This window comes from Triturus cristatus, chromosome 3_1, assembly GCF_964204655.1.
Source record: "Triturus cristatus chromosome 3_1, aTriCri1.1, whole genome shotgun sequence".
In the NCBI taxonomy this organism is placed as follows: domain Eukaryota; kingdom Metazoa; phylum Chordata; class Amphibia; order Caudata; family Salamandridae; genus Triturus; species Triturus cristatus.
In genome coordinates this window covers 871,729,865-871,756,418 of record NC_140583.1, presented here as the reverse complement: position 1 = coordinate 871,756,418, position 26,554 = coordinate 871,729,865, and the positions used below count along the sequence as shown (strand labels likewise).

General features: G+C 47.2%; 1 protein-coding gene across 7 annotated transcripts in view; it reads left to right on the top strand.

Moving 5' to 3' along the window:
* UBR3 (ubiquitin protein ligase E3 component n-recognin 3) overlaps nucleotides 1-26,554 on the top strand; it is a 2,077,978-nt gene that overhangs the window by 956,210 nt on the left and 1,095,214 nt on the right. For all 7 annotated transcript variants that reach the window (XM_085645338.1, XM_085645337.1, XM_085645336.1 and 4 more), the window contains exon 17: nucleotides 4,996-5,084. In XM_085645338.1, the coding sequence (XP_085501464.1) occupies nucleotides 4,996-5,084 (89 nt within the window). The remainder of the gene's footprint in view (nucleotides 1-4,995; nucleotides 5,085-26,554) is intronic.

The window sequence follows — 26,554 nt, the reverse complement described above, 5'->3', positions numbered from 1 at the left end:
TTTCAATGGTTTTGTTCGAGTGAAATGTCCATCTAACTATAACACCCCTAAAACCTATTATTTATTCAGTGAATTTCTAAGGTTTTTTAAATGCCAATTCCTAACTATATCAGGCCTGAAACCTATGGTTTTTTCATTGAATTTCAAAGGTTTTTTTAAATGCTAATTCCTTACTATATCAGGTCTGAAACCTATGGTTTTTTCAGTGAATTTCTAAGGTTTTGTAAATCACAATTTTTAATGTATTGTTATACTGATTTTTCTGATACTGCTTTACTACATTGTTTAAACTGTTTATTTTTAGATATTTTATTTTTTTATTTACATTATACATTACAATACAAAATATACTTTCTCAGAATGAATTACTTTAGTTTAAATACTTTGCAAATAGGCAATAGACTTTTAAGTACAGTAGTTACGGTTGTTGCAATGGGCAACGCAATTTCAAACACAAAGCAACATTGAGCTCAATGTGAATTTCTAATCAAATGCAATTAGTTACTTTATGGATTACTTTTCTAACCACAGGACTGGATGCTAGATTCAGTCCTGGTTACAGTACTGATTTTTAAGGATTATTATTGTATTTTAAAAGTTGACACTTAGAAGATTTTTCACATAGAATCACCAATGTTATCCTATGGCAGAAAATTCACTTAGCAGGTAAGTAGTGTTATCTTTACTTTTTCTTACTCAGTGGTGGATCCTGGATCCAGCACCGGTGAATCTCCTGTAAACAGTTGAAAGAATGTGTTTGTCATACAGACGATTTTTTAGGAATATTTTTAGTTTGTGAAAATAGACACGTAGAAACTTTTCTACTTAAAAGCACACAATGGATTCCTATGGAAAGAAATACAAGTTACTGGTAAGTACGCTTAGAATTACTTTTCAGGGTCAGTGCTGGTCTAAAAGATGCAGCCCTGGGTTCTCTCCTGATAACAGGTGAGTAAATCGTAATTCGTAGTTCGGCTGATTTTAGAGGAATATTTGTACGTTTCAAAAATGGACACTATGAAACTTTTCTGCTGAAAACCACACAATGGATTCCTATGGAAAGAAATACAAGTTACTGGTAAGAATTACTTTTCAGGGTCAGTGCTGGTCTAAAAGATGCAGCACTGGGTTCTCTTCTGATAACTGGTGAGTAAATTGGAATTCGTAGTTCGGCTGATTTTAGAGGAATATTTGTACGTTTCAATAATGGACACTTGGAAACTTTTCTGCTGAAAACCACACAATGGATTTCTATGGAAAAAAATACAAGTTACTGGTAAGTACGCTTAGAATTACTTTTCTGGGTCAGTGCTGGTCTAAAAGATGCAGCACTGGGTTCTCTCCTGAGAACAGGTGAGTAAATCGGAATTCGTAGTTCGGCTGATTTTAGAGGAATATTTGTACAATGGTAAAGGAAGGGGGCGGGGCCTGAGGTGACATGTGCAAACACGCCCTGTGGCGCGTTTTAAGTTGGGGAATTAATTCCTCTTCAATCCTGCGGTCCCCTGGGGGCCAACTAGCCCACCAGGTACCTCTAGTATGCATCAGGGAGCTGCGTTGCAGAGCGGTGTTCAGAGGCCACGCCCCTTTTTACAACACTCTGCAACACAGCTCCGTGGCGCTTCCTGGAGGTACCTGGTGGGCTAGTTGGCCCCTAGGGGACCTCTGGATTGAAGAGGAATGAATTCCCCAACTTAAACCACGCCACAGGGCGTGTTTGCACATTATCACCTCAGGCCCCGCCCCCCCTACCTTCACCACTGTGCAAACGCTCCCCGTGGCCCGTTTTAAGTTGGGGGATTAAGTCCCCTTGAATCCTGAGGTCCCCTAGCGGCCAACTAGGCCACCAGGTACATTCAGTAAGCGCCACAGAGCTGCGTTGCAGAGAGGTGTAAAAAGGGGTGTGGCCTCATTACACCTCTCTGCAACGCAGCCCCCTGGCGCATTCTGGAGGTTCCTGGTGGGCTAGTTGGCCCTCAGGGATCCCCAGTATTCAAGGGGAATTAGTTCCCCGTCTGCAAACGCGCCAGGGGGCGCGTTTGCAGAGTGGTGTAAGGAGGGGGCATGGCCTCCGGCCCGATCCCCGTCTTTTTTTTTCTTTTTGTCTTTTTAGAAGGGGGGCTGTGTATCCCGGGACACTGCAGGTGCCGGCCCCGGGGGTGGCGGTCCCTGGGGCTGGGGGTTCCTGAGAGCCCCCCCCCATCCCAAATAATTTCAAGCCCCGGGGGTGGCGGTCCCCGGGGCTGGGGGGGCTGCGAGCCCCCGCATCAATTTTCAATAAGCCCCAGGGGTGGCGGTCCCCGGGGCTGCAGGGGAAGGCCGTGAGCCCCCCCGCATATAGTATCTTTGAGCCCCGGAGGGTGGCGGTCCCTGGGGCAGTGTGGGGGGATTGGGACCCCCCACACTCTTTTTTAATTCTACCCCCGGGATTTGGGCCGAAATTCGCGCTAGGTGCGCGAATCTCGCCGATTTTATTAAAAAAAAAAAAAATGCTTTTTTTGGCCCTGGGGGTCCTTGTGGGACCCCCTCAGCAGGCCTAGGGGGTCAGGGTGTTTCTACCCTGCCCCCTTGTCGCGTTTTTCGCGTTTGTTTTATAGGTTTCTTGTGCCTCAGTTCTACCGAGGCACAAGATGGCTGCCAACACTTCCTGATCTGGAGTGTTGACAGCCAATTAGAATACAGCTCGTGCACAGCAGGGTGCGCTCTGGGTGCAGGGAGGGTGCGTGGATCCTCCGAGGCCATAGATATATCTATCTTTTTAACTCTAATTTTCTCAGCAACTACTGAACGGATTTACACCATTTAAGCAAAAGGCACGAGTCCGAACTGAGGACTACCTCTTTGCCAAATTTGGTGTAATTCCGTTCAGCAGTTCGGGCTGTAGCTGCGTCAACAGGTCCTATGGGAAAATGCATGGCAAAAACACGTTTTGGGATCCCCCTTTTATCTCGGCCCCCGCTTGACGAATCACCGTGAAATTTTCAGGATAGGAGCGGACCGGAGCTGGCCAAAAGTTTGGAAAATTTCGCGAAGATTCGTCAATTGGCGCCAACGTTATTCCAAATAGAATGATGCGGATTTCCCATGGAAAATAGGTGCTAACTATATCTACCTACTGGCGACCGCCAGTAGGTTATATATATATATATATATATATATATATATATATTCATTTAAAAAACCATAGGTTTCACACAGGTTATAGTTAGGTGGACATTTCACTCGTAAAAAACCAATGAAATTCCCCCGTTATAGTTAGTTCAGATAACTATAACTCGCGCGACCGCCACTCTATCACAAGGATGATGTCATGGGTGATGCCACTGACCATGTCATGAGTGATGTAATATGTGAGGTCATGAGCAGTGGATTGCGGGCGCGCGAGTCATAGTTATCTGAACTAACTATAACGGGGGAATTTCATTGGTTTTTTACGAGTGAAATGTCCACCTAGCTATAACCTGTGTGAAACCTATGGTTTTTTTAAGTGAATTTGTACGGTTTTTTAAATGCCAAGTTATGTATTTCTTAATATATATATTTTTTTAAGGTTTTTCACCGTGCGCGCACGGTGTGCTTTGCGCACCGTGCGCGCACACCGCGATTTTTGTAAAAAAAAAAAAAAATGTTTATTTCACCCATGGGGGTCCTTCTGTGACCCCCTGACAAAGGCTAGGGGTCAGGAACTCTCTTCCCTGCCCCCTTTTCACGTTTTCCCCCTTTTTCCCCCTTTCCTTTTCAGTGCGAGAGACAAAATGGCGGCCGACACTTCCTGATTTCGACCGATTCGAATGTTGACTGACATCGAACAACCAATCAGAATTTCGCTTGCCCACGGCATCGTGCGCGCACGGCGCGCGCGTATAGATATTTATATGCTTTTAAATGCTATTTTCTCAGGAAATACTGAACAGATTGACACCAGACCTTCAAAAGGCACTTCCCTGACCTGAGGACTACCTCTCTGCCAAATTTCAAGTAATTCTGTTCAGCCGTTCGGGCTGTACCTTCGACCAAAGGTCCTATTGAAAAATGCATGGGGAAATGCATTTTGGGACCTCCCTTTTTTCTCGGCCCCCGCTTGACGAATCACCCCGAGACTTTCAGGGTAGGAGCTGAGCGGAGCGCCCCATTAGTTTTGAAAATTTCGCGAAGATTCGTCAACCGGCGCCAAAGTTATTCAAAATAGAATTTTCAGATTTCCTATGGGAACTCGGTCCTAACTTAAAATATATATATATAGAGACACACACACACACACACACACACACACACACACACACACACACACACACACACACACACACACACACACACACACACACACACACACACACACACACACACACACACACACACACACACACACACACACACACACACACACACACACACACACACACACACACACACACACACACACACACACACACACACACACACACACACACACACACACACACACACACACACACACACACACACACACACACACACACACACACACACACACACACACACACACACACACACACACACACACACACACACACACACACACACACTTTTGATCCAGTCATACACATGAGGATAACAGGTGTGTTGTAGTGTTTTGAGCACCACTGTTGTATGAATTCTGCAAACAGTAGAGATGGGTGACTGTTATATCATTGTTGCCTTGTTTATATTCAAACTTGTACTACGTATGGCTGAAGATCATGTGAAACGGAGGTTTGATGCTTGCGGAGGGTTCAGGGCAGGGCCTTGATGGAACCGAAGCACTGAGTCCAAGTTTTTATGTGGAGTGGATGCAGGGTCTGGCAGGAGTCTGACTGAGATGTCATGAGAAGATGTAAACCAAATCCTGTCTTATCTCTCAACACCAATGTTGAATTAAGAACAGTAATACCTTTTTCAAGTAGTTCATTTGTATGTGCTTATTACCCAGTTAGTACAAAAGTGCTTATGGTGTGTAATTTCTTTTCTCCTTTCTAGGAATGACGGACGATGAGATTCTTCGGGCAGAGATGATTGCCCAACTGTGTATGAACGATCGGACGCACAGCTCACTGCTGGATCTCATATCCTTGAAATGAATGTAGCTGAATTATTGTTTTTCCGATTCAATATAGGACCATCCCATAGTTTACTGTTGATAAATGTTGCTGAGTAACAGTTTTCTAATACTTATTTTTTCAGGGTAATTATATGTGACTAGGATAATGTTTTAGATCTTTTCCAGTCACCAGCAAGCTTTACACAGCTATCAGTAGTTTAAAACTGTCATTTGGGTATACAGAAGAAACACTACAATATATTAGTGCATTTGTCTGAAAAGGAAACCTCTAAACCATTCTTCTCTAATAGTTAAATATTTCTGCAGATTCTTTGTCTACTGGAATATCCACAAGAGTGAGACAGGTTTCCCAAACCTTTCCACTCTGTTCTGCAGACTCCAGGTTGTTCCAGCTAAATAAAGGGATCCCCCTTTCCCATGTAGACAGTTGTTTTAAAGTCTGCCTTGACAGCACAACTTATTCATGGTATACCAAAAGCAATCTCGATATTCCTAGTATAGCCTGAATTAAATATCTTTTTTTGTTTTGTTATTTAAATTTTATTTCCATATATTTTAGTCAAGCCTCAAAATGCAAGCCACACTTATTAAATGCGCCAATGCATTTTTCTCTGTGCCACCATTTGAATGGAGTTGGAGAGTTGCCAAGCTTTCACTACATGTTGTTGCTATTTTTTTACTAGTATTTTAACCCTTTTGGTGTGAATGAAGACTCTGCAAGGAATTTAAGCACCAGATATCTTTATCAGGCTCTGACCACTGATGCACACTGTAGTGTTGGACTTGAAACTTGATTTTGTAGCCCTTTGTGAATACTGTCAGCGTATTCATTCCAATGCCATTAGAAAATGACAGATCATCTGGAGAAACACAAGTCCAGATACAGTTTCCAGCTATGGATTCACCCAGAACAGTCAAAGCAAGAAGATAAATGTATCAAAAGCGGTACTCAAAGGGAATTCCATAAATGTGCAGGCCAGACAGAAATCACTCCTAACTGTGGGTGTTTGGCAGATAAAATCAATATACTTAAAAAATGCACAAGATAATATGCCGCAACAAAAAGTACAGCGAAAAGCCTGACATTCTAAAACCCCCAAAAGAAGCATTGCTGACCCGATGCAAGAACACATTTCAATGTTAATTATAAAAATGTATTCATTAATGTATTTCTTTTAAATATGAACTAAAACCATTGAGAAGCTGCATATGACTGTTAGTGGTTATTTTGAGGCTTCTGGACTAGAAGCATTTATTGCATCTCCGCTAAAACCGCTAGGAGGAAAAGAGAAACAGGACTTGAGCTCTGTTTAAAAGATCATTACCTCACTTCTCTCTACTTCGGTGGAGTTACCTTCTAACCACCTGGAGAATATAACTGAATTCATCATCATTTGTCCTCTGTGCGCTCCTAACATTCCTATCTAAAAGAGACTGTTAGTTATAGCAGTTATAGAATCACCCCAGGCGTCAGACTGGATCCGGTGAATTTTTCTCTTAGCAGTACCCGTGCGCGTCGGTAGGTGGTGTCGGTCGACTCCACGTCCGTCGTCGTGGTCGCCTGGATAAAGTTGCGAAGTCTACTTAGATGCCGTCCCTGCGCGCTGACGTCAGTTATTTCTTTCTTTTTCTGCGCCAGCCTTGCGTAGATCTGGAGAGAGCTACCCCTTTAGTCATTTTTTGGCTATGTTTTTTCTCAACTTTTTTTAAGTCTATCAACTCCCGGTGTACGAGGGATGTCCCATCGTCGGACCGGGTTTAAACCATGCGAGGCCTGTACCCGCCTGATATCAGTTATGGATCCCCGCCTCGTGTGCCTTTGGTACCTGGAGCGCAACCATGACCTGAAGTTGTGCTCCGACTGCTGGGCCATGAATCCAAACGTTTTGCTTGAGCAGTCCTGAAAGTTGTTGGAGGCCTGGCAGTCGGCTCTGCGCCTCTTGAGGTCTCGGTCGAGAGGAAGGTCTCTGGACCGGTCGCGGAGCCACCACCATCATTCATCATCCAAACCTTCAAGATCTTCGGGTAAGTCAAACCACAAGAAGAAAGCGAAGAAGCTGCGTCGCTCTTCGCCTTCTACCCGTCGGTCAGCCGACGGGACGTGGGACCCAGAGCGTCGTTGTTCTCCAGCACCATCTTCGGAGCCAGCTCCAGGGACGGCTCCAAGCTTTCCTCCTTTTCCGGTGCTGGTGCGTCCCCTGGCCAGCTTCGAGCTTTCTACGAAGCCCTCATGGCATCTTTGGGCAGCCCACTCTCCTGGTGCGCCTTTGGGCCCCGCAAACTCAGCTGGCGGCCCTGGGACTTCGATGCCGGCGGCTCCCGCCCAGCAGGGCTCACGAGGATCCAGGCCTGGATCTGGATCGACACCGGTTGACCTCACAGTACCTTCCCCGGCACCGATCCCGACAATGATGACCCTGGTGCTGGTGGTGCCCCATCCGTCGCTGACCCCAGCCTCTCCCCCGACTTGGACACGGCGCCGGACCGACGCCGGTTGACGTCAGAACCGGCACGAAAGGCACATTTGTGCCCAAGTTCATCCCTGGTGTTTCTTTCAGGCCTGATTGGCAACCAGAGGTGGACTAGGAGGGGTCTGTGGATCCTCTGGTTGACCAACTTGAAGAGCCAGACTGGCGAGAGGACCTGGGTGACGCCAGTGGTCTGTATACCTCCCCAGACCTTGGAATGCTTTCTCCCCCCACCGTGGCTACGGAGGAGGGAGCATCATATGCAGTGGTGTTGCCTAGGGCGGCTGAAGCCCTGGACCTGGAGCTTCCTACAGTGGCAGTCAGGACTAACCTGACAGAGCTGCTTCAACCGGCGGTGCCCTTCTGCCTTTCAGTGGAGCCCTCACGGACGTCTTTCTGGGCACAGGGGCTCCTGTGGACAGGATGATTGCCCGTCGCCACTGCCCGGCCCCGGGTGACCCACTTTTCATCTCCCAACACCCGACCCCGAGAACTTGGTGGTCCAATCCTCGTCCTTTAAGGGCACATTCCCTACTGCTCCCCCAGATAGGGAATCCAAGAAGCTGAACCATCTTGGGAAGAAGATGTTGTTTTCTTCCACTAGCTTAGCGCTGCGGTCGGTGAATACTGCATGCCTCTTGGGCCATTATACCCATACAGTGTGGGATACGGTTGCGCAAGTGTTGCCCCAGTGCCCGGAGGAGGCCTGGGCCGTTCTCGCCCACGCAGTGGGAGAGGGTAGAATCACTGCCAAATTCACCATCAGCTGTGGGCTGGATACCGATGACTCACTGGGCAGAACCGTTTCCACGTCAGTAGCCCTGTGGCGCTACGCCTGGTTGAGGACGTCTAGTTTGTCTGGGGATGTCCAAACCACCATACTGGACATGCCCTTTGATGGCGTCGCTTTTTTGGTGACAAGACAGACTTGGCGCTCAAGCGCTTAAAGGATTCTAGGGCTGTGGCCAGATTCTTTGGCCTCGCAGCGACCTCTCGCCCCACGCAGTCTGCTTTTCACTCCTTTCATGGCTACGAAAGGGGTGCACCACCACGTTCGGCCCAGTCTAGCCACCGGTTCATGCAAGCTGCCCAGCCTGTGCGTGGCTGCGGATGTGGGACACAGTGACATGGGTCTGGGGGCCAGCGGACGGGCCAGTCCACCCATAACCCCTCTGCAGCGGCCTCCAAACACTCCTAGTCCGACCTTTCAGGGGCACCAGGAGCCAGTGGGCAGCAGAATTCAACATCACCTCCCCCACTGGCAAAACATTACGTCAGAGAGGTGGGTTTTGCAGATAGTCTGAAGGGGCTAGTCCCTCCCCTTCGAGACTACCCTTCCTTCCATGCCACCATCCTTCCATCGCATGTCGGAGGGTCATTTGACCCTTCTCCGTAAGGAAGTTGTAGCTCTCTTGCCCATTGGAGCTTTGGAAATGGTCTCTGTGCCAGAAGTAGGTCGTGGTTGCTACTCCCACTACTTTCTGGTACCCAAGAAGGACAAAGGCCTGCATCCTATCTTAGATCTCAGGGCCCACAACCGCTTCCTCTGGGAGGAGAAGTTCAAGATGCTCACGCTGGCTCAGTTCCTGTCTGCCCTCCACCCCGGAGACTGGATGGTATCGTTGGACTTGCACGACGCATACATCATATCCCCGTCCTGCCAGCACACAGGCGTTACCTACTGTTCACGGTAGGCCACAAGCATTTTCAGTTTACCGTGCTCCCCTGTGGCCTTACAAGCGCCCCTTGGGTGTACACGAAAGTGATGGCAGTGGTCACAGCTCATCTGCGCAGATCAGGGGTTCCAGTCTTCCCCTATCTTGGCGACTGGCTGTTGAAGGCGAGCTCGCCCCAGGCTGTCGTCTCCCACCTCCAGACTATGGCGGACCTCCTGCACTCGCCAGGGTTCACTATCAACGTACCAAAGTCACACCCGACTCCCTCTCAGAAGCTCCTTTTCATAGGAGCAGTTCTGGATACAGCGCAGTTTTGGGCTTATCCTCCCGAGCAGCGAGTCTGGGATATTCGGACTATGATACGATGTTTCAGCCTCTATCCCGGATTTTGGTGAGATTGACCCTAATGCTGCGAGCCTCATGGCCTCCTGCATCCTGCTGGTGGATAATGCCAGATGGCATATGCGAGCTTTGCAGTGGAACCTGAAGTTCCAGTGGGCGCAGCGTCAGGGGAATCTTTCCGACGTTGTCCAGATCTCAGAGGGGACTGCACTTCAATTGCAGTAGTGGCTCACGAACGAAGATTGGGTCAGTGGCAGTTTCCTCTCCCATCCCCAACCAGAGCTGACAGTGGTGACGGACGCGTCAATCCTGGGATGGGGCGGTCACCAGAGAGAGGCGGAGATCAGAGGTCTCTGGTCTCCGGCGGAGTCCGGTCTCCACATCAACCTTTTGGAGATCCGGGCGATTTGTCTTGCACTGAAGGCATTCCTTCCTTCTATCAAAGGAAAAGTAGTGCAGGTGTTCACAGAGAATACTACCACCATGTGGTACTGCAACAAACAGGGCGGAGTGGGGTCGTGGATCCTATGTCAAGAGGCTCTTCGCCTTTGGACATGGCTGGAACATCAGGCATATTTCTGGTGGTTCAACACCTGGCAGGTTCGCTGAATGCCAGGGCGTACAAACTCAGCCGTCAGTGCATGATGAATCACGAATGGCGTCTTCACTCAGAGATAGTGCAAGGTCTCTTTCAGCAGTGGGGAGTGCCTTGGTTAGATCTGTTCCCCACCAAAGAGAACGTGCAGTGTCATCAGATCTGCGCGTTGAAATTTCTAAGGCGTTACTCGCTCGGCGACGCTTTTAGTCACAAGTGGAGCTGCGGCCTCCTGTACGCCTTTCCGCCCGTACCACTTCTGCCCAGAGTGCTGAAGAAGATGAAGCGCGACCGGGCCGAAGTCATTCTTGTGTCTCAGGACTGGCACAACGAGTCTGGTACCCCAAGCTCTTGAAAATGGTCATCGATCCTCCGAATAGACTGCCTATTCGGTAGGCTCTTCTGTCGCAGCTGCAGGGGATGGTCCTCCACCTGAACCTGTCCAGCCTCCACCTCCTTGCGTGGAGATTGAGCGGCGACAGTTGACAGCTTTTGACCTTCGTCCAGAAGTCTGTAATGTCATCTTGGCAGCCAGGCGTCCCTCCACTAAATCGAAATACGCCTGTAGATGGAACAAGTTTGTGGCATGGTGCACAGCAAAGGCCCCTTTCTGCCCCTCTTTTGGAGGTACTCTTGTTCATTCTTTCTTTAGCCCAGCAGGGCTCTGCTCTGGGCACTCTTGAAGGCTACCTTTCGGCCATATCTGCCTTTCTTCGCCGTTCTGAAGTCCCCTATTGTAAATATATTTCTAAAGGGCATTACTCCTCTCTTTCCTCCTTTTCTGTTCATAATGCCCCAGTGGGACTTGAACCTGGTCTTAACCTATCTTATGTGCGCTCCATTCGAGCCTCTTCTCAACTGTCCTCTCAGGCTCCTCACTCTGAAGACAGCTTTCCTTGGTGCCATCACCTCTGCTCGCAGAGTGAGTGAGCTTCAAGCTCTTTCCTCCAAACCTCCTTTTCTGGCTGTTCATCTGGACAAAGTGGTTCTTTGTACGAGGTCCTCTTTTCTTCCCAAAGTGGTTACCTCTTTCCATATAGGACAGACTATCACTTTTCCCACCTTCTTCCCACCTCCGCATTCTTCCAAGGAGGAGGACTCCACCGTCTGGACCCAAAACGTGCGCTGTCTCGACCGCACAAAGGATTTCTGGGTGGACGATCAACTCTTTGTTGGCTATGTATGTGCCAAGAAAGGTCGGGCTGTGCAAAAACGTACCATCTCTCGATGGCTTGTTCTATGCATTAAAATCTGCTATTCCCTAGCGAAAAAAGAAGCTCCAGTGGGACTGCGTGCCCACTCCTCGAGGCCTACAGCAGCTGCTACTGCCTTGGGACATGGAGTCCCACTCGTTGACATATGTAAGGCAGCCACGTGGGCGTCACTGCACACGTTTACTAATCATTATTGCCTAGACAGCCAAGTCCAGAGAGACAGCTATTTTGACCGTTCTGTTCTCCAGGATTTTCTGTTGTGAACTTAGTTCGCAGACCCACCGCCGGGGTTGGCATTGCTGGGGTATCTATTGTAAGGTAAGGAATCTATAACTAACAGTCTCTTTCAGATAAGCAAGTTGCTTACCTTCGGTAACGATTTATCTGTAAGAGGCAAATGTTAGTCATAGATTCCTTACCACCCCACCCATCCTCCCCGTTCTGCGAACTGACTTCTAGGGATAGGGACTCCCTTCCAGATCCCTAGTTATGTGCACTTCGATTGCATACATATCACAGAACCCTGTATAATCAGAGTCATCAGCAAAGTCATATTGCATCATGTTACAAAAGCAATCAACTTTTATACGTGTCATCCAAGAATGCAATAAAAATACACAACAGAATACAACTAACCCCCCCTCCCCCAAACGCCCCCATCCCTCTCCCCGCGCGTCGCACAGTATCCACACGGTCTCTGCTACAGCCTTAATACCTGCAATAAAATCGTAGCACAATAACACACACCCCCCCCGGATTCCCCCCACCAACCCAGCGCCCCCCCCCCCCATCCCGACTAACCTCAAGAATTATCTCAATGGATGAGCCTCTACAGCTACTGGCGGCTCCAGCCACATCCCCCGGTAATCCACCCATCTTTTCCATATTTTATAGTGTTTGCGTGGGCATCCCCGGACCACAAAAATAGGCTGTTCCAGCCCTATACAGAAATCTAGGCCGTTTTTCCATGCAGTAACCGATGGGGCTCTTGGTGCCTTCCATGCCCTGGCGATGTCCCGCTTTGCCAGTGTAAAGCCAAGTCGCATAAGATGACGCTTATAAACATTACCCCCAATGTTCTCCATGACATGTAGCAGCGCCAGCCGCGGCGTTCGCGGAAGCTCCCAACCCAGAACCTCCGACAGACAGGTAAACACCCCCCTCCAAAACCGGTCCAGGGAAAGGCAATGCCAGGTAGTATGCATAAATGTACCTTCCTCCCGGTCACATCTGAGGCAATCCGTAGAGGCGATCAAGCCCGCTCGGTACAGTCTGACCCGGGTAAAGTAGACTCTATGCAGATATTTAAATTGTATGAGGCGCAGGCGCATTGCTATGGCCGCTTCTGTAGGAGCCGCCAGGGCCTCCCTCCAGTCCTCCTCTTCTAATGCACCCACATCTGTCTCCCAGTCCCCCCGCAGCTTCTGAAGCTTTGTGAAACAATGTATAACTAGGGCTTGATAGATCCTGGAGATCTTCTTGGTCTCTAAGTCTCCCATGAAGATTCTTGCTTCCAACGGACTGAACTCTGTGAGGGATGCCAGGCCCTCCAGGCTAGGGGACAGTGCATGGCAAAACTGGAGATACCTATAAAATTGTGGCTGGGGCATAGAAAGTTGCCTTTGTAGGTCCTGGAATGACTTAAGTGTTGTGCCTCTCATAACATCCCCCAGGGTCGAGATGCCAATATCATCCCATCCTCGGAAGCCCTTTAAGGCCGCCAGTTCTGGTAAGCGCTCATTGTTCCCCAGTCAAGATGTTCCACCAACCCATGCGACGCAACGCCTGCCGCCATATCAGGAAAACCACCCGCGTGGCCGACGGCATGCTGCCGCGCAAGGGCGCCGAATACAAGATAGTGTGTAAGCAGTCGTTCCAGTGCGTACGCCGGATCCCTCCTATCGCCATACCACCACTCATTTAGGACAAGGAGATGCGAGACCTCATAATAAGACAGGACATCTGAGGACGCAAGCCCTCCGCAGTAAGGGGATAGAAAACATGTTCGAAGGGCCACGCGCACTTTACCCCCTTCCCACAGAATTCACCAGCCGGAACCATCGAGGCGGGATCGGGTATGGGTGATTCTGTAGCTGGTGGAGCAGCCTAGGAATTAAATATTGCCGATCTGCCATACAGCGTCAATGGCATACGAGACCAGGTCTTGAGATCCGTGCGGACCGGCTCCCACACCGGTGCCAGGTTTCGCTCCCAGGAAATAGCCGGCACCTCCGACAGGAACACTCACAGATATTTCAGCCCACCAGCAGCCAGCTGAATTGCATTCGCCCACGCGCCTAACTTCGAGCGGTCTCCCAGAACCCACAGTGTAGATTTGCGAGGATTCATAAACCGTCCCGATGTCTCCCCAAAGATCTGCATGATCCGTAGGAGTCGTGGCCCCGACATATCCAACGCCATTAGGAAAAACAGGATGTCATCCGCATACAACGTGATTCTGTCAGATACCTCTGGAGCCTACTCAAAGCCTCGGACCTGTGCATCCATGCGTACCCACGCGAGCCAATGGCTCCATAGCTAGTGCGAATAAGTATGGGGACAGGGGACATCCCTGCCGCGACCCCTCTGAATCGGAAAGATAGTTGAGGCCGCCCCCGCCACCCGCACCGTCGCCGTCAAGTCTGTATAGAGGAGCATAAGATAGGAGAGAAAGCGTGGGCCCAAGTCGAGTCTGCGTAGTAATGCAAACAGGTATACCCAGCTCAGGGAGTCAAATGCCCTGTCCATGTCCGCTAACTGAAGCGCCGCCTGCTCCCCAGTTTGTCGAATGGCCGCCACCGCTACATGTGCCCGCCGTATATTATGTCTGGTTGCCCTCCGGGGCATGAACCCAGCCTGATCAGGGTGTATGAGTCGATATGTGTGGCAGAAGGCGATTAGCCAACTCCTTGGCCAGGATCTTAGCCTCCATGTTGAGGAGGGTGATGGGGCGGTATGAGGCCTGTTGATCCGGTGGCCGGCCGGGCTTAAACACCACCACCTCTGTGTGTCTCCAATCTGGGGGGATCAAGCCCTTCTCCCTGGCCTCCTCCACAACCACCCGATAATATGGGGCCAACTGTGTATTATAGCGGCTGAAGAATTCATTTGGGAAGCCATTGGGCCCGGTAGCCTTCCCAGAATTAAGCTCTACCAAGGCCGTGCCCAGCTCCTCATCCGTTAATGGAACCTCCAGTCGGTCCCGTACTTCATCTGACACCGCTTTGGGTGGCAGATCGGCTAAGAATTTATTGACGGTAGCCGCTGGCAGGCATTCCCGGGGGGCATAAAGGTCTGCATAGTAGGTAGCAAAGCTTTCCGCTATAAGGAGCGGGTCAGTGATCGGTACCCCCTTTTCATCCAAAAGGCCCGGGAGGGCCTGGGCATGAAAGGCGCCCTGGCAAAGCCGATGTAGCATCTTTCCGGACTTCTTCCCCCACTGGTATATCCTGCTACGCTTCGCTAGCCAAATCTGGCGGGCTTCGTCCATTTGGAGGGCGGCACAAGACTGTTGGGCCTGAAGTAATTGCCTCACCAACGGCCCTCCCCCTTCCTCCCGAGCCCGGCGTTCAAGTGCCTCAATGGAGGCCTCTGCCCGCGTCAACTCCTCCCTGCGCTTACTGCGAGCCGCCGAGCCCCAAGATATATCCATGCCTCATAAAGTAGGCTTCAAGGCCTCCCACAAAGACTCAACGCTAGGCACCGATCCCTCGTTTGAGGTGAAGTATTGAGCAATGGCCTCCCTCATATGCGTACTGTAATCTGCATTCTGCAGGTGCCACGTTGAAAGGCGCCACCGAAAGGGTTGTCGTCCCCGGCCCATATACAACTCAAGGGACACTGGAGAGTGGTCGGAAAGGCCACGGGGTAGGATCTCAGTCAGCGCCACTTTACCAGCCCTCGTCCGGGGAATAAAGATGTAGTCGAGCCTTGAGAAAGTTCTGTGAACCGCCGAGAGGTATGTATACTCCCGCCTGTCTCCGTGAGCCCGCTGCCAGACATCGATCCAGTCAAGACTGGTCACCAGTGAGTTTAATTTCGTGGGACCACCTCTCCCCAATCCACCCTCCCCCCCGCTACTGTCTCTGGCCATATCCATAACGTCGTTCCAGTCCCCACCCACTACAGAGAGCACATCAGGTATATCTGCCCAAAGGGCCAGTAGCTTCTCTACAAGAGACCACTGCAAGGGGGGTGGCATACACACAGCCTAAAATCAAGGGGACCTCCCCAACCATGCCCCGAATAAATAGATACCGACCCTGAGAGTCAATCCACTGCTGCGCATGTATATACGGGACCCTACGATGAACCAAAATCGCCACCCCTCTAGAGCCCCTCGCAAATCCTGCATGGAAGATTTGTTGATATCCATATCGCTGTAAGCATGGTGTCTTCGTGCCCATGAGGTGTGTTTCCTGCAACATAAGGATATCGGCCCTAGCTCTCTTAGCCTGATGCAATATTGCTCCCCGCTTAATTTTGTCCAGGGCCCCTCGCACATTCCAGCTTATAATACGGAGAGTACCCGGGACTCCCGGATCCCTTAAAGACGTGATAGCCATAGGGGAGGGAACTCACCCACCTCACCGACAGAGGTATGTGTGTATGAAGAGTGCAATGAACCCAAAGTGGAAGTGCGACACGGAACCTAAGACAACTCCCCCCCCCCCCACCCCCCCCAACAAACCCTCCACCCCATACCTCAAAAACGCTGAAGCATCTGTCGCGGTGGGGCGAGTACCCGAACCCCAACGGGGGTATAGGCACTGCCCCATCCAATGGATCCCCAACTTACAGCCCATGTTCATCAGGCGGGATCTCGACCAGCACAAGACCGACAGAGAACCAGCCCACACTGTAATTCCCCCGACAATTATATATCAAAAAACATAATGAACAAAAGAGACTACCCCTGCGCTAAACCAGCCCCAAGCGTCAAGGTTCCAAAGTTCGGCGTCCATGCTCAGGGCCCCCCCCAGCAGAGACTTCACCAGGCAAGGAGCGCCTCCGGGATAATGACCGCCTGTCACCCCTCTGTCGCTGTCCCTTGGGACCCTTCTGGGCCACCTCTTCGGAGGAGGAGTCCGACTCCCTGCCAGGCGGCGTGTGCATCCTCACCCGCACTGTTTAGTCAGTCCACTTAAAGACCTCCTCCGGGGTGTCGAAGAAGTGTGTGTGGGATTGGTACACCACCCGTAGACGAGCAGGGAACAAAAGGGAATACAGTAGTTTAAGGTCTCTGTCGGGCCTTTGCGGCCATGAACGATTGGCGCTGTTGCTGTACTAGTCTTGTATAATCGGGAAATATTAAGATGCGCACTTTTTCGTACAGCAGAGATTCCTTGGCCCGGGCCTGTTTCAAGATGGCATCGCGGTCCAGATAGTTCAGGAGCTTTGCTATTACTGGCGTGGGCGAGCCCCTGGCGTCGGTTTCTACATAAGTGCCCGGTGGGCCTGCTCCACGACGAAGCAACGTGACATAGCGTCCGGCGGGAGCCAACTTTCCAACCACTGCGTGAGGAAGTGTTCCATATTGCCTGCTCACAGCCCTCCGGATAACCCACAAATCTCAGGTTGTTCCATCGGGCCCGCCCTTCTGCATCCTCCACCCGGAGCGCCAATCCCCTCTGGAATGTTTCCATGCTTGCCATTATTTGCTTCAGTATAGTGACATCGTTCTCCACTCCAGCGATCCGGGTCTCAGCTTCTGTTATGATGGAAACAGCGTTGCGCAGATCTTGTCGCAGCAGCGTGACATCCGACCCAACCACCCCGATCTTAGCATCAAGCATATCCCTGGATTGGGTGATGGATGCCATAAGGGCCGCAATATGACCTGGGCCTCCCGGGTCCAACTTCTTGGACGCAGGCGGGGGTTTAAACTCTGCAGGCCACCGCCGCGGATGCCCACGACTCCAGAGGGACCAATGCTGCCTTCACAGGAGGTCACCTCGTGGCATTGTCGCACTCCGAGCCAATGGAGAGAGGACGAGGGGGGGGGGGGGGAGGACCCCCGCAACCTCCCCAGTGACCGAGCTTCCCCCTGCTGCCAGCCGTCGAGAAGCACTCACATAGCCCGGGACCCAGGCCACTCCACAGTTCTCTGCACCACTGCTACCACACTTTCCGGATGCCAATCAGACCCCGGGCGCCACCCTGTCAGACACCCGGTGATGTAATCGTCACTGCAATGCTGATCCCGGGTCCCGCAAGCACCCGATCCACTGATCGAACGTCTCCTCCTGCAGGCGGGCACATCGCGAACGTCTCCTCCTGTATAGAAAAGTTATTAGTGAATATGTGAGAATATTTGCTTGTTGTTCACATGCTTCAAATAGCATGCTAAACATATAGTATGAAGCAATAACAATGGGTCCAACGAACAAGTCTTAAATTCTTCCCTCCAGAATTCCTTCCTTTGCTTGAAAAGAGATGCTCTGACACTGTCTGCTGTTCTTCCAGTTGTTTGATTTTCCTGGCAGAGACACCACCTCTCCCCACAGACAGACATTTTGCCCTGCCTGTGTGCTACGTCCCCTCCCCAACCTGTCCATTCCCTCGTGCAGTCCTTTGAGTTAGCTGCCCTGTAGGCTCCTCCTCGCAATCTATGAACATGGTTTCTGCTGAATATGTCTTGCCCTTGCGTTTTCTGATCAATACTACAGAGGGATACCTATATTAACATTTACTGGACTCCCCCATCTCATTTATGGCATTCTTACTATGCCACAGTGACTTCAAAACAACCTGTGACAATTCTGTGAACACCGGGACAATCTGAGTAGAACCCTAGACTTCCCACAAGTAGGAAGTCAACCAGTCAGCCACTATTTCCATCAGGCCTAGATTTTGTTGAAGATGGATCTTTGTGATCCACCTGACCAACAATTGATGGTGCCCCCATTCCTTGGGATTATTCTTGTGATCAACTAGATGGGGAATATTTAATTCTTTCTCAGTCACTTACCTTTATTTCAGGACAGCCCAGGTACCTCCTTGTGGCAACAGCCTTGCCCCATAGCCTGCATCTGCATCCAGGAAAAGCCATCCATTTCACCTGAACCAAGATCTGCTTACAAGACATGAAGGGGATTTTCTCATTCACATCCTAAAATCGTTGTCCCATGGTTCCAGACAAGCGTAACTTTCAACAACTAGGTCTTGGCTAGGTGATCACAACCTGGTCTCAAGCAGATAGCAAAGATGCTGCCGCTGCATAGTTCCCAGGGGACTTTAAGCTATAGCCTACTCAGTGAAGTCATGCCATTCTCCTTACACCTTTATTTTGGTTTAAATAACTAGCATAATCAAACATTGTTTGGGATGTTATGGTAAAAGCAATGCGGCATAAGAGGTGAGATGTTCTTCCACACAAGTATCCATCCCAGTCTATAAAAGAAAACATTGTGAACTACTTCATAACATTTGCACTTCGTCCTACTAATAACATACACAATTTTGAAGACCCAGTCCTATTTTAATGTACTTGTTTCTCTTAATTGTTGGACAGTGAACAGTGCCTATCCAATAAGGAAGTGCTCAAACCCTTTCCATTGTGTGTGCATCTTTTAGAACTTTAAATAGAATCCTTGTTTAGCTCTTGTCAGAACATACCCATTGCTCCACATGCCTTATTGAATCAAGTATACAAATTGCCACTATCAATCTATCGCAAACAAGATGGGGCATTCATCTCTCACTTCAGTGAGGACATCATCCGTCTGCTGATTGCTATGCCCCATCTTTCTCTCTTGCTTAGGACAAATACAACCAGGTACTTTTTAAATAGGGGTGGACATTGTTGACTCATTTACCCCATTGAGGAAATATTTCTCCTCTGTTTCTTCCTGTACCTTCGTCCTGTATCTACTGAAGAAATATTTTTACAACTTGATTATTAGGGGTGTTTTCGACTTTTACTTAGACTGGACTCTTGGGGTTGCTCCTCCAACCAGCTGCTTCTCACTCAAACCATCTTTGCACAGTGGATTATATCCGGTATGGCATGGAGGATTTGTGGCAAAGAATGGTGGTTGAGCTGTACTCTAGTAAGAAACTGTCATTTATTCATTTTATCTCCGGAAGTAGTACCACACTACTCCTTGAGTGCCGGATAGTCCTCTTTGGCTCTAGACTTTCCAAAGGGTATGTGGTTGCACAATCCAGACATATTTGAAGAGGTGATAAGTTTGAAGCTGTAGGGCATAAAGCAATGAAATTAATAACACTCGATAATGGTTACACTACAGTATAATCGGAGGTTTATCTTTACAATAGTATTGAACTTTTTAAGAGCATGAAAACACAAAATATTAACATTTAAAATTAACATAGAAAAACGTCCTCAAACCTATCAGGGATGAGACACAACTCCAAATGTTTTTATTAAGCTTGGGTATTTAGGTGCTGTAATTAAATTGATATGTTGGTTTTTGGGAAATGTGTGCCTGTGTCAGAGAAAGTGGGTCCTGGATAGATTTCTGCAGTCTGTGAGTCTCAGTCATTTACTGTGACCTTCAATTGGAGTCCTCATTCAATGACACTCTATCCACAGTGCTACCGACTTGTGGGTAATGGGGATAATGCTGCTTTGATTTTATTAGATCTCTACAGCATTCAATACTATTAATCATGGCCTCCTTATTGATCGCCTGGTTGCCTTTGGCAAGGCTTGGCTCTTAAGCTCCTTCATTTGTTTCTCTCAAATAAAGAACAGTTTGTTGAGCTCAACAGATTTAAGTCTCCCTCCTTCTCCTTGCCTTGTGGGGTCCCTCAGGGATCATCATTGAGCCCAACCCTTTTCAATCTGTATGTGACTCCCCTGGCCAACCTATTAAAATCTTTTGGTTTCGCACTAGTGTCCTATGCAGACAACACACAAATTGTGGTGTCGGTAGTGAGTAATCCTGATGATACGTCTCAAGATTCCACAATTGTTGCTCCAAATTGGGAAGTGGATGTCCGGCAAGTGTTTAACATTGAACTCGGAAAAAACAGAGGTTCCGCTATTTGGTTCAAGTACATAATTTTGGACACCCAAGTGGTGGCCGCAGGAAATGGGGTAACCACCTACTCCAGCTACTAAAGTAAAACATCTTGGGATGCTCTTTGACAACAACCTCTTTTGAAGGCCATGTTAGCGCCATCACCGCTTCTGGCTTTATATACTTAAAACCTTTAGATACAGTTTCCCCCGTATTCCCCCCCCGAATTGCAGAAGGCTGTGATCTCTGCACTCATTTTGTTGAAAATAGATTACTGCAGTGCTTTCTTTACTAATATTCGGAAAAGATTTTTATTTAAGCGGCAGATCTTACAGAATGCGGCCACCCGGCTGCTTCTGGCCAATCCTAAGCACCATTCAGTATTGCATGTTCTTCCATTACACTGGCTACTGTATTGCTTCACCCTCCCAAATAATAGAAAATATTGCCTTCCCACACGGAGGCACAAACACGTCGAAGCAATAAAAACACCACCTGGAAAGGGATTTCACTCATAAAATGAGACACATCAAAAGACTGTTCTCAAAATAATGCATGGGGTTTTATTTGTGCAACACTCCCTAACAAAAAGACTTTCCCAGATATCAAATGAACAACATTCAAATGTATATATAGAGATATAAATATGTACAGTTGCATTTGCTTACTTATAAATGTGTTATTACTTGCACAGATATATATCTGTGCAATCAATAACACATTTATAAGTAAGCAAATGCAACTGTTAAATTAATGGAATAAAATACATGAAACAAAATACAAGCAGATAATAATATGGATGTCCACTGCAAGAAATCAGAAAGATATATACACTAAATACATCAGATAATCATAACCACTGAAGACTTGAATGTGCACCCAAACACACGTACACATCACAAAGTCAATAATCAAAAATAAAACACCTCACCAGCTGCAAACACTGCATCTTAGCCCACTCCAGACTGGGGGATTCACTGCCGGGGTTAAGAGACTAAGCAAGCCAGACTCTGCCACACTGAAGTAAATGCGTCCGTCCCCATTCAGGTTAAGCAATTCCCAGTTTCCAAGTCAACAAACCCCAGTTTTATTATTTCAAAGCACTAGAAGTTTCCGAGAAGCCCTCCTCTGCACCAAGGACACTTACTGGAGTTCGCCACTCTCCATGCAAGCATTCCAAAGGCAAAAGAGTTCTTATGTATTCTTCTGCGCTCCCATATGTTCCAGACCCTTATCTAATCGAAGCTTGAAAAAGTAGAAAACAATTAAAAACAACCTTGAACGTGAATAGCCTAAACAACTTGAGTAATCTGGGGGCCTACCTGTGTGCAAAAAAGCTCAAGCTAGACAGTCAGAATTCAAGATGGCATGAGGGCATGTCAAGGCCAATAGTAAGAACTTCATAATACTTCTCAGTGTAAAACACAATGCACATTTGTGCACCACTGCCTATAGCATCACACACCTATTCTCCCAATGTACAACATAATGCACATTTGAGCACCACTGCTTATAACACTGCACTCTGAGACCAAGAAGTACATTTCTTATCTATCTCTCTCTCATGCTTTCAAATGCACATCCCACACGTTCTGTTCCTGGCAAGGCTGTTCTACTCTGTGAAAGCACTCCCACCTTAAAACTCTCAAGGAGATACAAAATAAATCTTCAAGGAAAAGTGCACCTGCAGGAAAAATGATCTTGTACATTCAAGAGAACACCTAAAGTCAATTAAAATAATGGTAGTCAAAAGTCAACAGGTGGTCCCAATATATGAGAGTGCTTCTGGCACTACAACTGCCTATCAAGAGAAGGATTGAATTTAGAGCCATCTGTGTTGCTTTTAAAGCACTACATGACTCAGGACCGGATTACTTGAAACAGTGCATTCAACAATATGATCCTGTTAGACCTCTACGCTTCTCTACTGCATCTAAACTTGTAATTCCCAAAGTCAGATGAGCCAACTGGGGAGGCAGAAGCTTCGTTGCCTGCAAGGCTAGGCTGTGGAACTCTGCCACAGCCCCTCAAAAATGTCAATTTTAGTTTCCTTCTATAAAAGTAGGCTTTTTAATCGATAGCTCTCTCCCAGCATCTGTAAATGTTCTGTTTACCATATTTTATCTCTCTTCTTACTGAGTAGCAGCGCCAGGTCACCCTAGGGTAGTAGAGCTCTTTATAAATGTATTTTCATTTCCTTTCAACTTTCAATTGTCTGCCATTTGTCTTAGTTTATCATTAACCGCTCTGAGTGACAAGAAGCACAAGTCTCTGTGTTTGAGCATATAACCCTTTACAAAGCACCAAAACCTGCCCCTACTACCAAAATGATGTAAATTGAGATTCCCATCTGTTGGGTCTGGCCCTCTCTACAGGGTCACCCCCAAACGTTTTGCTTTTGGCTCCTAAAACAATGTCCGAATAACACCTTTTTAACGTTTATGTCCATCTCTTGACAATGCAGTGTAATATAGCCAATAGTTCTTTAATCCAAGCTTTAATAGCCAGGGTTTTATGTGTAACAGCCAAGGTATTTTGCTAACTGATTGCCCACCCAGCAAATCCCTAACACAATCCATGTATAGGGCCAACTCCTCAGTTGTCCAATGCCTTATCCAATATTGGATAGGCCTCAGTCCAGTAATGGCTGAAATTGATCTGAGGTTCAAGTCAAATCTTATTGGCAGTAGCTGGGGCACTAGTGAGAAGTCGCTGGAGATTATTTTTGTAAAGGCATTTTCAGCATTATCAAGCGTGTTAAGATTGCAATGTCCCCACAACTCCGCCCCCATACAAGACTGCGCCACAGGCTTGGATCTTATATATTTCAATAGGTGGTGAGATAGCAAAAACAGACACCCTTTTGGCAAATCTTATAATGACCCAGATCTTTGTTTTCAGGGTTATTCTATTTTTATTTTTCATTTGAGAAAAGGTACAACCGCTGAGTTCACTAATTGGCTGCGTACCATAGGAAATGGGAGGGGAGAGCAGGGGAAAGAACGGGAGTGGGGACACAATCGTACATCAACAGTTTACATATAAGTTGAATAACTTCTCTATGTCTCAACATATGGGACCTCCAATACACCCTGTGCCCCTCCCTCTATGAATGTTTTTATGAATCTGGCACCGTATTTGCCATAAGGCGCAACACCCACAGATAAATCGGGCAAGTGAGTTCTTTAAAGGGATCGGACAGGTATTTCAGACTGGGTCCCCACATTTTCTCAAATTTAGGCAGCGTATGATCTATTACCGCTGTCTATTTCTCCATAGCTAGAAGATCTTTGTTTTGGTGTCAATATGCTTTTCTCTATCTGTGGGCATCATTCAGTCTCGAACCCAAGTAGTTGAATTCATAGACCCTATTCAGTGTGGCACCATCTAAAAATACATTGCCCTTGCTTTTAATTTCTGAGCCATAATCCTTACAAAAAAGGCTAAATGTACCCAAAAGTTCAGATAGGCCTCGTGCTTCATAGGGGTTTCTGTCTGTGTAGAGAGCAGAAAAATGCTCGACTCCGTCCCCACGGGAATGTGGCAGTCCGGATGGACTGAATCTCTATGCCCATTGTGTATAACCAAATGCCAAAAGCGCTTCAGTCCCTGCATTTAGACACATCCAACAGATCTTTTCAGATTCTAGTCTCCCACTTGGCTTTGGGGATCTTAGGAGCCCAGGCGTATTTCCGCCTTGCTTCAATAACCTCTTTTCTTTGTTTATTTTTTAGGGGATTCACCAAATTCTTTTTTGCATGTCATCGAACCATTCATTCGCTCTTAATTTTCGGTGAGCTCTACAGGTATTGACATCTTTCACAAACATTTTCCCTACTTTGGGGAAAAATCGCTCATGAAGAGACCCAATCTTTGATAGGGTCAGGACTTGGTATTCAAAAACTCCAAGTTCCTCAGAAACAACTCTGTAAATCTCTTGTATACTCTCTATCTATTTGGATAGAGCCTCCCACCTCATGTTGCATTTGTTGTTAGTCAACACAGTAGGATTAGCTACTATTAATGAATCTGAACACTCTATATCCCTTATCCGAGCTCTTTTCCAATCCAATGTAATAGAGAAGTGATTGCTAAGACAGCACTCTAAGACCACCATGTCTGCTATTTCATGCCATATACCCACATCCATTAAAATAAAATCTGTTACTTTTACTGTTATCCCTCTCAAATGTTGATTTAGCCCCAGTGTCCAAGATAGATCGACTTTTGCATAGACTCAGACCAGAAGAAACCATTATGTCTTGACTCTGGTGGGTAGCAGAACAAATTTTAGGCACTTTCCTAGGAGCAGAGTAAAGGGGAACTCCTCAACATTTATCTTCTTTCCTAATTAACTCCAAAAAGGGGGGAGAGGCCTCAAACACGTTGAGGTCACCTGTAATAATTACATAGTGGCTATAACTAAAACCCGTTAAGAGAGCATTCAAAATTCTTAGGGTTTGGAAAGCATTTTTAAGAGGGGTTGACCTATTGTAGATGTAGATTTGGAAGACATACTAAGCGCCAAAATATCTGGGGAATTGATGGTAATAATCTTAAGCGCTCAATCAAGTGATACTTTATACCATATAATAAGCCTGCCTCTGCTTTTAATGTTATAGCTTCAATGCTATGAGTTATGTAGCCTTGCCTATCATTTTTTGTAAGAGCCCTAGTGTTTTGAAAAATAGACGTGGAATCTTTCAACAAATAAGCCCGAATCTACCTCATTAAGTTTTGATCGATCCCTGCAATATTCCAGGTGACAAGGTTCAAGGAGGATTCCGACTTTTTGTGATTGTAGTTTGTTTGAAAAGATGTTCGTTAACAACAAAGGGTTACTTGCCAGATGTGTGTTAAGATCTTTCTTTCTACCGAGGCACGAAACCGGTTCCTCTTGGGAAATTCCAGTTTGGTATCCCTCTCAATAAGGGAGAACATTTGGATGTTGTTGACAGATGGAGAGGCAGTTTGAGTTGGCAGTCAGTCAATCGCTGCCAAGCCACTCATGAAAACTGACAGTTGCCCTTTTAGTTCTGCCCAGTGAAATTTGTTTTCATAATGAGAAGACCACATTCACCCCATCCTCGGATTCAACTAATCCAGGAGGCAAAGGTCTTAACTTAAAACAAATTTCTGAACCATTTGGAGGAAGGAATCCGAATCAGAATATATTTTATTTATTTAATTAAAACCTTAACAGTATACCAATAAATCTAAATACATAACACCATTAAAATGTACATTAAAATATGCGTATTAAAACTTTCAGGTTGCAGCAGTACCATATACATTCAGTTAGGGTGTATAGAATCTAAGTAGATGAACAAGGCATAGGATAACGGAAAAAGGATGTGAGAAGTAGTCTCTAAAGTGCTGTCGTGTTTTGCCCATCACTATGTTATGATGCTTCCTCGTATCTAAAAACAAAGATTTTACTAAATTACAGTTAATCTGTGAGTCACAAATACACAGGGTATACAGAGTAGGTGAATTATACAATACATAGGATGATGAAAAGGAAACACAGGCCATAGTCTCTAAAGTGCCGTAGTACATGGCCACTAACCGTGTTTTAATACTTTCTCGTTGTTGATTAAAACATTTTTTAAATGACGGTTAAGCTGTGGGTCATTCGGATCGAGACATTTAAATATTGCAGTTCTACACGAACAAATGCCTCTTGAGTTGAATTATTTCTTCAGCAGTTTGCGACGGTGTAGACTTAGGGCTGCGCATATACATATTAAATTAATGATCCTGTGTTGGTGATTTACAAAGGCTACATGACTTTGGGCCCTGATATCTCTAGCTTGGCTGGTCTGCATTGAACGGCAGCTTTCCAAATCGTATTGCTAACAACATAGTCTTTAAATAAGGAGAAAAGGACAGACCCAAATATGTTGCTGGTTGCGTTTTTGTATACAATTGCAGAACCATCCATGCATGGGCTCGCTTGCTTAGCCTGGATTTGTCCTCATTAATGAATTCTGCTTTCCCCCTTCTTTAGTATTTGTTGAAAAGAAGTAAATGGCAGATTCCACTGCCAAAGGGCTACCATTTTGGTAAGCATTAAAGGTGATTGTAGAAACTCGGTGTAGGCAGACTGAGGATTGCATTGTAATGCATTCCAGAGCTTGTTATTAGTCTCATTTTCTCGGTTGTTCCAGACTCCATACCGGGTTTTTATTGTTG